The 12,689-nt window shown below is 46.1% G+C and overlaps 2 protein-coding genes across 5 annotated transcripts; one reads left to right on the forward strand and one right to left on the reverse strand.

Annotated features, from left to right (window-relative positions):
• The first annotated feature begins 24 nt into the window (after positions 1-24).
• LOC139809771 (cilia- and flagella-associated protein 251-like) lies at positions 25-3,027 on the forward strand. The gene is made up of 6 exons (XM_071772944.1): positions 25-496; positions 568-659; positions 1,079-1,313; positions 1,653-1,923; positions 2,310-2,440; positions 2,561-3,027. Exons 1-6 carry the CDS (start codon positions 401-403, stop codon positions 2,633-2,635), a joined length of 900 nt encoding a protein of 299 aa, XP_071629045.1. The 5' UTR covers positions 25-400; the 3' UTR covers positions 2,636-3,027.
• On the reverse strand, positions 2,519-12,679 carry Mesr4 (misexpression suppressor of ras 4). 4 transcript variants are annotated; one of them, XM_071772929.1, is made up of 2 exons: positions 11,511-12,679; positions 2,519-10,211 (listed from the first exon to the last, which is right to left on the reverse strand). In XM_071772929.1, exon 2 carries the CDS (start codon positions 10,181-10,183, stop codon positions 4,403-4,405), a length of 5,781 nt encoding a protein of 1,926 aa, XP_071629030.1. In that variant the 5' UTR covers positions 10,184-10,211; positions 11,511-12,679; the 3' UTR covers positions 2,519-4,402. The 4 variants fall into 4 exon arrangements, with proteins under 4 accessions (XP_071629030.1, XP_071629029.1, XP_071629028.1 ...); XM_071772928.1 differs by having other exon boundaries at positions 2,519-10,207; positions 11,325-12,679; XM_071772927.1 differs by having other exon boundaries at positions 11,325-12,678.
• Between the last annotated feature and the right edge of the window lie 10 nt (positions 12,680-12,689).

A 12,689-nucleotide genomic window follows, 5' to 3' on the forward strand; every position in this document is an offset into this window, starting at 1 on the left:
ACTTATTAAAGTATATATAATTGCGGTGAAATATGTAAATTATAGTAGGAACATTGTAAACAAATATTCAATCAACAAATAGTTAATCAATAGTCAAACTTTAAAAGTCATGAAAATAATAAAAAATTAAGCGCGTTAATTTGACATATGTAAGTAGACGATTAATTAATAAATAACTACATTTTTTTCCTCAAAGATATTCATTAAATATCTTATAATGGTGTAATTAAAAAATATAAAGAGCATATTAGGAATTTTATATTTAATTTAAATTTTTACTTTCTCAATTATCAAAAGAAATATGTCCTCGCTTTATAATTAATTAACTAGCATACTGCGTTAAAAATCGCTACAATGTCTATAGATCTTAGCGGACAAACTTGTTAACAATAATGGCTACATGGTGTTCGCGACCGACAGAGAAATTGGCCTTCAGTTATTGCCTTTGGACGGCAATCCATACAAGGTCGTCGGCATGACGGGTCATCCGCAAAAAGTTAGACGTACTATGTACATATTTACGTTTAACTGACATACACGAGTATTATAATCCATCTCTATTTACAGATAATAAGTATTTCTATCAGCAGCAATAAAGAAATACTCTTTACCGCAGGCTACAACGATCCGTGTGTGTTAGTGTGGAAAATCAAATTCAGGTTGATTTGCGTTATATAAAGTAGTTTGGACTCCCGGCTTTCTATTGCGACCGTGTTGAATTTTGATGTCAAACGTGAGAAATCATATATATATTTTTTTCTGACATATTATATACTAAAACAAATTCTTTATTGACAAGCCTATTTAATTAAATACGTTTGTAGCGGAATAGACCTTATAATGATTAATTAAAATTTATAATTATTTGTTATTTTGTAAACTTAAGAAAGTCATTGGTATTATTATCAACTATAGTTGCCCTCGTTCTATCAAACATGAGTGATATACAACGGAAAAATTCATTTTACTTCGGTCTGTATTGTAAAATTAAATTTCTCGATTCTGACATCATCTTCTAACACGGCCGTAATGATACATGACGAGTTTTAATACCATTAAATAGATATCATTGTTCTAGATCCGTTGATGTAATGGCACGATTAGGTGGAGAAGGACTCTCGCCGTTTTACAGCCTTATCGAAGGTGGGAAAAAAGGATGGTTGGCAAATGAGATGAAGGATCTGTTCTATTATGCGCAGATATTACATCAGGGCGAGAATACGATCGCTGCTAAAACCATCACCGACACTGTGGTTGTCGAGCAGATTCCAAATCTTATGCGAGCTATGGGATATTATCCGACTAACAAAGAGGTATATCTTTGCAGTATCACAAAATATATAAAAAATATAAACGTTTTAAAAGTCAGGATTTCAATTTTAAGTGACGAATCCTTTAATAAAATATTTTTTTTTCAAAAAAATGTACTATTTGATCCATTAAAAAAATTTTTGATACTAGGTATCTTTCTTCTGCTGTTAAGTTAAAAATTTTTGACAATAAAATTTATAAAATCCGTTTGTATTGAAGTCAACAATCGATTTTTGTTCTTGTATTGATTGCGTTAAAATATATAGTAAAAACTTCTCTATTTATTTCGAGACATTGTATGTATCAAGTATAGAACTCGCTAAGATGAATTTATTTTTCAGATAGATAATATCATGGCTGAAGTACGCTACAAATATGTTGAAACCAGTAAACTTGTCGAAGAGATTAGTTTTGAAGAATTCGTGCGGCTCTACGTGAATCATCGACCCGCGTTCGGACTTTGCATACGCCACATAAAGAAAGCCTTTTGTACATTCGTCGAAGAGAGTTCCGTTAGTATGGACAATCCTACCTTAACGCGAGAGCAGCTTATAGATATTTTACTCGGTGGGACAATATTGAAAACTTTGATGGAAGATGATAAACCTATCGGTAAGTCCGTTAATTGAAATTACTTATTATTAATTCCGTCAAAAGTATTTTAAATTACTAACATTATTAATTATATTTTAATATAAGCTAATAGTTTATCAAATTTAGTCTGAGACTTATTTCTATTTAGTCCTTTTTTTGTCTTATGCTTCTATTTAAAATATGTAATCATGTTTGAAATTATGTGTATATCAATAAATGCAACAAATTGTGCTACTTTTTTTAATAGAAAAAAAACATAAATACTTCATCAAAGTTTAAATAAATCGCGTAGAGTTAATAAAATTGAAACTGGACTTGCACCATTTTCAAAATAAATGTCTTACTTCTGGTGTTCAATAACGTATCTTCCTCTTCTTATTTATTTATATTGTTATTTGTCACAGGTGAACCGTTGACTTTGCAAGAAGCGTATACACATCTCAAGACAATCATGTCTCCCACCGAGGAAATGATCGAGGCTCAACCAAGTCTGTCGCAAAGATCCGTGTCTTTCAATTTCCGTTTTCTCCCGCCGGTAACTATCTCCCTCGCGTGCAATATGTTTTAAATTTAAAACACGGAAATGTGGGCGATAAATAAGATATACTCGTAGTTAGGCTTCCCGAGAGTAATGTATTATTACGTTATGTTACAGAGGATATCTTACAAAGATTTCGCCATGGATATCATGGGTGTCAAATTGCCGGATGAAACTATGGCTGACAATTGAGGAAATCAGCACGGTCACTTGCAGTACTCTAAGAGATATTTTTTTTTACAGCTATGTACCGCTGTGACGAGGTCCGTTGAACGCAAGCGATCGATAAACCAAAGATAAAAACCGCGCGCACAACTGTTTCGTTCTTTTAAAATTTAAACTAAAATTAAGAGAGGCGCTAAAAGAAAACGCCGGCGTTTGTCCGTCGTTCGCTCCTTCGATTCGCGTAAAAATGTATATAAGTTATACAGCACACGAAATTCGAGGAGATAATATAAAACAGCATGATGTAGATTCGTACTCTTGTTGCTGTAATACTGTTCAGCAAAATTTTCAATAAACATCTCATCATCTTCTAATATTATGGTACTTGCGATTGCGTCGTTATTTTATTAATCGACAGTTCATAGCCAAAGAACGACGGCCGTCTTCTGCCTGTTGACTGATATTTGTAAATCCGATACGATAAGATTAATACAACCACAGACAATTACCATTGACCGGCTTTTTCTGCTTGGCATAGAACTGTCGGCGGAAGGAGGATGTTTCGACTGAAAGAATAAGGTTTTATTCCAAGACAATACTTATACGATAGACTAGAAGCAAGGAAAGATTCGCCTCCCGAGAGGTACATTGCTTTGAGGAAGCGCTACACAACGATATTCGCACACCGCTGTCATTAAAGAAACCAATTAATGACCCTTAGCGAATACAGCGATTTAAAAATTTAGAGTCCGATATCGGTAAAAAAACAAGACAATCGTTTTCGTATCCGCGGTTTCAGAAAAATTGAACTCGACAGTTATACATTTAGCAGCGTGGTCTTGCCGGACCAACGGAGAGGTATCGAGAGTTCGAACGCCGATCGCAATGGGGATAGCTAAGACCGGGGTACAGACACCGCCAGAAATGCCAACGATCGTAAATGTAATTGCAATCAGACGCGTCAGGCGAAGATCCCAAGATTCGTGAGACGCAACCTTGCCACATTGCTAGGCTCGCGTACAATTTCGCACCGTTATCTACATATCTATCACTAACAAGGTACCATTTTCAAGGTACCAAAACACCGTTTTTACGGAATTTTGCCCGATCCTACCGATCTTTGTTAGCTTATAATACAGTATTAATTTTATTGTTATCTAGATACTTCGTAGACAGGTGACATTATTTGTCTACAACAATATTACATACAATAAATACAATATTTATTATAATATTGTATTTTTATTCAAAATTTTACTCCATTCCACGTTTAATGACGCAGATGAAAAAGTGCAATTTTGCAGCAATATACATATATTGTTGCAAATACGTATGCTTTTTATGAAATATCTATATATAAATAAACCGTGAAACGAATACTGTATTATAAGTTTAATTTAGAGATTTACGTGGTTAAAGCAAACCTTGTTGATGGTAATACCTTGCCGGTGATATCATCTATCTACTTATTTACTCATCTACCTATTATAACGCTATGTATTTATACAATACGCCGTCGTTAAAAGAAGTACAAAGAAATGTACACAAAAAACCTTATTTCATTCTTATAATTATTCTAAGACGTATTTACATAGTTATGTACAAACACTCTCTGTGTATCGGCTTAAGAAAAATATCAACGTGGAACAGTGTAGCAATGTTTTTTTTTTCTTTTCGTACGCTCGTGAAAAAAAAAGAAGAAAAATTCTAGCATTTACCTCTAAAAAGCAACGATCCGATCACTCGAATTTAATAATAACATACTGTCGACGTTGTCGTCCCATGCGCCAACTATCAATCGCAGTACTCGTCGTTCTGTACGATACCATGCTTCTTCCTGCAGTCTGGACAGTACCATTTGCCCTTGGGCGGCACCATTATACCAACACATTCGAAATGGAACCACTCGATGCGACAATCCTCACCGTCACAGGCTATCATCTCCGACACCTCGTCGTACGGGCAACGACAATAACAGTAGATCTTACCAGGTCGCTCCGTGATCGACGCGCCGACGGCAGGCGTCATCGGGTTGATCTTTGGTTGACTTACGCTGACGGTATTCTCTGCCTCGGATTCGCTGCTGTCGCTGCTGCTCTCCGCGGTACCTTCGGATTCGGTGGCGGACGCCGGCGCGGCGATTGGTGACGCCTCGGGTAGAACCGCTTGCGGCTGGCTCGCTGCCTGTTCCACTTGAGCAGGCCTGTTTCCGTACGTCTGTATAATGGTCTTCCCGCCTAAGGACAATCGCGATATCAGCGGCTTCGAATTTGGCGGCGTCGTTATCGTCGTTGGCGGTAACGGCGCGAAAGCCGGGGTGATGGTGGTGGTAGCTGTAGAGATGTTTGTCTCGATTTTCCGCCATCGACCGAACGACTGCTTTTCTTGCGGTTCGTCGTCGCTCGAGTCGCCGTAAAAACGCTTCGGCACGCGTTTCCTCTTCGAGACTCTCTTGTTCTCCGTATCCGTGCCGCCGCTGCCGCCGACGTTCTGATTCGGTATGCCGGCGACGGCGGTAGCCGATGACGCTTGCTGTTGCTGCTGCTGCTGTTGATGATGCATCTCTGCCGCGATGTTCGCAGCATTGCCGCTGTGAAAGTCGTTGCACGTTGCAGCCGGCAGCAGGTTCGGCGTCGAAGACCTGCTGTTGGGATGTAACGTCGGCTGCGACGATGCAACGAATCCCGCATTCTTCTGGTAAAGTGCCTTGGGAATGTTCAGTTTGATCGATTCCACGGTGGCTGTTGTAATCGCGTTACGTTTACCGCTCCTCTCGCCCTTTCGTCGCTTTTTCGTCTTCGTTTTCCTCTTTTGCTGCTGCTGCTGCTGTTGTTGCGGTTGCTGATTCTCGAAGGTCATTGCGATCGGATCTGGCAGTGCCGTTTCCGCGACCAGAATGCCGTTGTTCAGTGGCATTAGCGGTTGTTCTATCGCCGGCATCAACGTCGAGGTCGGCGTCGAGGTTGGCGTCGAGGTCGGCGTCGATGCCGGCGCTACAGTAGCCAACAACATCAATTGATTACGCTTCTCTGCCAACAATTTATTAGCGAGCAGCTGAGGATACTCGTCGTAGAAGTCCTCGTCCGTCTCAGTTTCCTCGGTCTCCAAGTCAGATTCTCGCAAGAGCGGCTTCACCGGAGAAGGCTCGCTCGTTACCTCGGGTACCATAGAACCGTTCTCCATTGCGACCTCCGGGTTATCTTCCGGCTTATTCTCTGGCTCGACAGACTGCGACTTGTTCTCCCGCGTGGTTTCCCTCTCCTTCTTATTTCGGTCCTTACGACCGCCCGATTGCTTCCTGGGTGAACTTTCGGATGCGGAGCTGTCGGAATCGGAGCTGCTGCTAGAGCTGGAGGAGCTGCCGGACGAAGAGCTGCTGCAACTGCAGTTAGTGCCGCAGGAGCAACTGCTCGAGTCACTGTCGCTCGAAGAGTCGCTCGTGGACGACGTGCTGCCGCTTCGTTTCTTCTTCTTGGGAGTCTTCGCCTTCCGTTTGTTCGCGTCGCTGTCGCATCCAGTATTGCGACTCGGAGTACCGGGCGACGGACTTCTTTTAGATTTGGTTTCATTTGCTTTCGCGTCATCTTCCATTGAAGTAGCCTGATCTTCATTCTTCTCTTTGTCGGTGGAATATATCACGCAATAGTCGTGATCAGAAAGGACAATACTTCTCAAGTACGCGGCGTCAGTCTCAGGTACGCTCTCTTTCAACGCAACATTCTTGGCGGATTCTTCTACGTCGAGACTGGCAGCATACGTCTTAAAGTTGTCCCAGATGCCATCCATAATGCGCGCTTCCTGCTTCTTCTCCTCCTCGTTCCGTTCTACCTCGACTATATCGTTGTTTACGGCGACGTCGTCGTCATCGGTGGTGGTTATTTCAGCGGTTTCACTCTTCTTCGTCGCGTCCTCGTCGATGTTCTCTTTCTCCGGTGGTTTTTCCGTGGAAGGGGGCTTCTCTTCCTCGCTATCCGTGTCGCTCTCGGACGACAGATTAAGCGGCGGCAGATCGTAAACGTCGACTACTCTTTTCACAGCCTCTTTGACGTTCTTTGACACGGTCTCGGTTCCCGTCGTCAGGTCCCCGTCGGTTACCGCCACGGTCACATCCTTATCCAATTTCTCATCTTTGTCCGTCGATGGAACGTTAACCACGTCTGTCACATTCACGTGGACGTCCTCCGGTTCGGGTTCCCTGTGAGCCGCTTGGTGCTTGGCTAGAAGCTTCCGCGATATGAAGCACTGCCCGCACTCGTCGCAGCCGTACGGTAAATCGCCGGAATGCAGCCTCTTGTGCACCTTCAGCGCTACCGCGCGTCCAAAGCTCGAGCCACATTCCTCGCAGACGAACGCCGTAGGCGGTATGCAGAAGTGATATATGTGCGGCCACTTCTTCTGCAGGCATTTCCGGCACAGGACGCTCTCCGTACCGTGCTTCCAGAAAAGATGTTTCGTGATATCCGGTTTGTTACGGTAGGCGATGCCGCATCTGTAACACAAATGATGTAGCTTGTGCTTCCACACGTGATTCGAGAGACGCTGCTGATTGCCCGTAGACTCCAGACAGACGTCGCAGGCGTGGTGACGTTTGCGCACGTGAACCATCAGTCGGAACGCCGATGGGAGACTCGCCACCGCGCAGAGGCAACATCGATATCGCAGATTTACATTCGGCGAGTAAACGCCGGGACACAGGTGGCACACCAGCTCGCTGTAACTGTAGAACGTCGACTTGCACATTATGCAGATCAATATGGTCTTCTGATGCATCTTTCGGTTATGCAAGTACAGCTCCTTGTGCACGGCCGAATGAAATCTGCAATGAAAACACTCGTATATCAATACGTTTGGAACGTTGTACGTGCCGTCCGCGCTGTTGTACGTGTCCAGATTGAAATAACGGGACTCGAGCTCGTCGAGGGACCTCTTCACCCGCGCGGTGAACTGCTCCGCGTGTATAATTATCGCGGGATGCTGCGGCTGAAACTTGTGCTCCGCCAGCATGTGCAAGCCCAGCTGTCGGCCGTTGACGGCGATGTACCGCGCGTGATTGCAGTACACGCAAACAGGACTGGCCGCCTCTATGCAACGTTTCAGCAGTTCCTCCAGCTCCATGCTGTCCAGGGTGCCCTCGACGTTCAGGTCGATACATGGGACATCTTCACCGGCTAACACAATACCGCTGTTGTCAATCGTGTGACTACTCGTCTGTTCGTTTGCAACATCTCCGATTGCGTTACCGTCGGATGTCTCGTCAGGATTACCGATCGGCATCGTTTCCGTGACAGAAAATGATCTATCGGTATGCGTCCCAGTTTTAGTCTCGTCATTTTCCTCCTGGTTCCTTTGGCTCTCGTCTTCCGCGTCGTCGTGCCTGTCTTCAGCCTCGTCAGGTTCTTCGCCCTCCTCGCCGTCCTCCGCTTCCTCGTCTTCTTCCGGATTACTGTCCACTACCGCTAGTTTGTCGCTGTCGGAATCACTGTCGTCCAGCTCATTCGCTTGATCATCGTCAACGATGTCCCTTTCCACTTCCGAACCGTTCGGCATTCTTTCCTTCGACGTTGACCCTTCGGCGTTGTTATTCTCCTCGGATTCCCTACTCGTGACGGTGGTCGTCGCGACGCTGAACTGCGAGTTCCTGTTGCAAATCTTGATGACCAAACTTCTATCGGACGAAGCAACAGCGTTAAATGAAACCGAGGCCTGAGATTCAGTGGTGTTCGTCGTGACAGGTTTCTCCACTTTTTTCTTGTCGACATCCTCGACATTTTCTTTCTCTTTGGGCTGTGAATCCGATATGTGCGATTCGTGTTGCGGACTAAACAATGAATGGCTGACGGGACTGCAACTCTGCACATCCCGTGGACTATCGTATTTAGTTCCGGTCTCGCACGTGGCGTTCACTTTCGTATCCGCTGTCGCAGTCTCCTCGGCATCCCACTGTATTGGACTAGGCGCTCTCGAACTGGCCGAGTGTGACGGATCAACGTCACTTTTGTCGCACGTTTCCTCGTCTTCGGTATTCATTTTTTCAACCGTGTGTGACGCGAGTATATTTGAGGTATACGCTGCATCCTCTCTTTCGTTCTTGTCTTCTTCACCCGTATAGCGTGATACCTCCATGATAGTCTCCGTTACACTGTCGTAAGGTTCACTGAAATCGAGCTGGCACGTTTGAACTGGCGACTTTCCGCCCGACCCTTTGTCACGATTGTTGTACACGTCTTTATTCATCACCTGTTCATCGTTCTCGTCGTTCTCGTCAGACGAATTGTCAGCCCTGTACCTGGACACTTCCATTATCGTCTCGGTGACCGTGTCCCTGGGTAAGCTATTCGCAATTTCTCTTTGGACATCGAGACCGCAATCAAATTGATTCTCGTTACACTGGACTTTCGCGCCGAGCTTCCTCGTCGCCAGCGCGCTTGATTTTTGTTGGCGAGAATTTTGCACGTCGTCTCTTTCGCGTTTCTTCCTGTTGTATTTTATCGCTTTTCTTGGTAGTCCTTTACCTCCGAGATTCGTAGCTATCTCCGTCGGGGGAACGGTCGTCGGCGACGGATTGTCCGCGTACGTCGTATCGGCGACTGTCGGCGGCGTAGACGGGCTACGTAATTCCTTATCCGTGTCCGACAGCGTGAAATTACAGGTACTCGCATGTGTGCCGGTCTGTCTGCATATGGTGCACATTGACGCGACGGCAACGGTCGCGTCCTGTTCCAGAACCGGGGAGCAAAAGTGGTCGAAGAAGTCATCGGTCTCCGAGAACACCTTCTCGCAGCTGCAACAGATCAGATAGCACGAACCCTTGAAGGCGTTGTAGAAATCCTCCACCGAGGAGAACGCCATCTCCGGAACGCTGTGCTTCTTCATCAGATGGTACGACAGCCTCTCCGCCTGGCCGAACATGCCCAGGCAGAAGAGGCATATGTGACGCTTGTGTATGTCCCTCATGTGCAAGAACAGGTTCCAATTTTCGAAGTACGTGTTGCACGCCGAGCACAGGTAAACTTTTCTCGTGATCTTGAAGTTGCTCGCGTGCGGCACCGAAGCACTCGACTCCGAGGTACTGGGCATCGGCGTCATACTAGGATTACAGGCACACGAGTTCTGTCTCGAGTTGGGACCGCAACTGACCCACGCGTGACACTTGGAGCACTTGTACCTCGTGGACGGTCGTAGGCCCAGGTATTGAGCGTATTCCGTTATCTTACGCTTCCGCTTCCTCTCCACCCCTTTGTCCTTGCCGGTCCTCGCATTGGGATGGGTCGATTGCCGCAGCTCCGGCGAGCTGTTCTTCGGCGCGACGGCAGGAACCTCTCGAGCCTCCGCCAAGATGCGCTTCTTGAAGCCCTTGAATACGAATTTTGGCCCTGCGATGGTATTATTACCCGGCGAGTCGCTCCCTATGATCGAGTTGTAGCGTATTAGCTGTTTCTCCTCCTCGATTACAGCGGTGTAAACATCGTCGATGGAATGTCTCAATGCGTTGCCCAATGTGGAATCTTTGAGTCGTTGCTCCTCCAAGATGTTCCACATATCTATAACCTTACTCTCTCCATCCTCATCTTCCATAATAGTAGGGACTGTTGCGGCGATCTACCTGAAATATACAAATTATGTATTACAGCTACACGTACATTTACATATAAAGAGGTAAAAGCCGTAGTGGGGTAAGTCAACATTTTTTAAATATTGTCTCGTGTGCATAGATGCAATTCATATATTGTATAGGTTGCATCTATGCACACGAGTCAATATTTGAAAAAAATTTGACTTACCCCACTGTGGGCTTTTACCCCTTCATACGTATATAAATATAAAATACGCATGAGCAAATATAAATTATTCCAATAACATATTCATCTAAAAAACTATTGTAATTACGATTAACACTAATGTCCATTTCTAATCATGATTTAACTTACTTCCTATCTTTTTCTACTTCTTATATCTAGTAAAGGATGAAAAGTAAGCTAAATCGAGATTGAAGTAAATCTGCATTGGTAGAAATAAACATAAACGTGCGACGTTTATTTACTTTCGAAAAAAACTATCGTTAATCCTAGCGACGTCGAGTTAAGCTCGAAATTATCCGCGATCTTGGCCTTCTTGAACACAGACGACGTTTCGTTGCGACAGAAACACATCATTAACACGATCACGCTAGCGATCTCTCAGTGGGGATGGACACGGGATTGTCGTTATTGCGACGCATTGCGCGCGTAGACGATCACCATCACCCGTCACGATTCTACTCTCCGAGGATTTCGCACTTTTGCTGCCGTGTAGGAGACACACAGAGAGAGAAAAAAAAACAAGAAAGAAATCTCGAACTCGGATTCACAGTCACATGTCACGTCCGGAGAGACGCGAGGACCTCGCCGCGGTCTCGCGGGATCCGCCGCTACTTTCCGAGGAAACGACGGGGAAGCGGCGTCGGAGGAGGACACGTCGATCCCGGGATCCACGAGATCGGCGGATCGGGCACGGCAGCGTCCTTTCCCCTCTCGAATTTTCGGTCCACGATTTTCGGCGGAAGCCGGACGACGCGCGGACGGAGATGACGGAAACGTGCACCGCACGCACGAGGACGAGACAACAGACGGACGGGAGAGAGAGCAGGAGCAGGCAGGGAGGCAGGTCGCGCGCGCGCGGAGTTCCCGCGATCGCGGAGCAAACCGCGGCGAGCTCGCGGACAAAGGACGAGACTTACTTTCGCAGAACGCGGGGACAGGCGTCGGGCGTGCTCCGGTGCGACGGTGAGATCGGCCGCGTGGCGTGCGGCGCGTTAAACGCGAAGCGTTTCGTCGGCCCCCCCGAGTACAGACTTCGGTAGTGGTACGCGACGAAAAAGGTTAGTAAAATGGCGTCATATCAACGAGCGCTGCACCGTCCGTACTTCCAACACGTCCCCAGTGATGCCACCCTTTGTCATAGCTCCTCTCTCTCGCCCCCGGAGAGCCGCCGCCGTCGCGCGCGAGGTTAAGCCCGGAGTCCAATGGGCGGCACCGGATCCCAACGGGTCACGGGATGCCCGCCGACGATGACGTGACGTCGCCTCCGCGGATTTCAGCTCGGGCCTTCGCGTGCGAGCGGCGATGACGACGACGATGGGATGACAGGTGCGGGCACGAGTGCGTGACACTGCGTGAACGAATGCGAGATCGCGAGTGCCGCTCGCTCCGGTGCTCAGGGCCGTCGAACGGCGGCACGACGGCATCTCTCGCGGACGCACACGCGTACATCCAGCGTGGTGGCCGTGACACCCCCCATCCCCCCACTCCAGCGACGACACTTGACTACAAACTACACTCGACGACGACCGGTTAAACGACCGGCGGGCGGACGGGAGGGCGAGCGAGCGCGAACCGGCGGCGACACGGCGACACGAAACTGACGAAACCGCCGAGGGTTAAATCCTCCGATCAGCGGGACTCTTGATACCTCTCTCGGCAGTCTCGGCACGTTTCCCGCGCGCGAGCAGCCCTGTTTACGAACGTACCAATTAACGCGCGCCTCTAGTCTTGTCCAGACAGAATTTTGCACGACCGCGCGAAGCGTACGCATAGTAAACAGAGATCGACCAATCACGTGTCTAACGCAGAGCGGCAGCGTTGAGTCTCTTCGGCGTGATTGGCTCGCTTCTGTATAATTTGTCCGGCTGTGCCAATCAGGCTGAATGAGCTTTGAAACCTTCCTAGAAAACTTATTGGATTTCGCGTGATGCAGGGTTTCGAGAGTTATTCCAACAATTGCCGATTAATTAGCTAATTTAATCAGCTGAGTTATTAAATGACGCGTGTATTATTTTATCAATACGGATGGAGTTATCAATTTTAGTTGTTGAAGATATTAAAGACAATGAATTATATAATTAGTACTATTAATAATTAATTCTACCGGTTGATGTAATCATCGATTAAGTTAATCGCAGTTCAAAGTTGCCTTAAGTCTCCATAATTACTAATTACTCGATTAAACGCACTTTATAGTGTTAAAGTCTTGTACACAAATTTAATTTGAATGTAAATAAGTGTAACACAAATATCTCGAATGATAAAATACATACTGATGTCCA

The sequence above is a fragment of the Temnothorax longispinosus genome, chromosome 3 (genome assembly GCF_030848805.1).
Source record: "Temnothorax longispinosus isolate EJ_2023e chromosome 3, Tlon_JGU_v1, whole genome shotgun sequence".
NCBI classification, from domain to species: domain Eukaryota; kingdom Metazoa; phylum Arthropoda; class Insecta; order Hymenoptera; family Formicidae; genus Temnothorax; species Temnothorax longispinosus.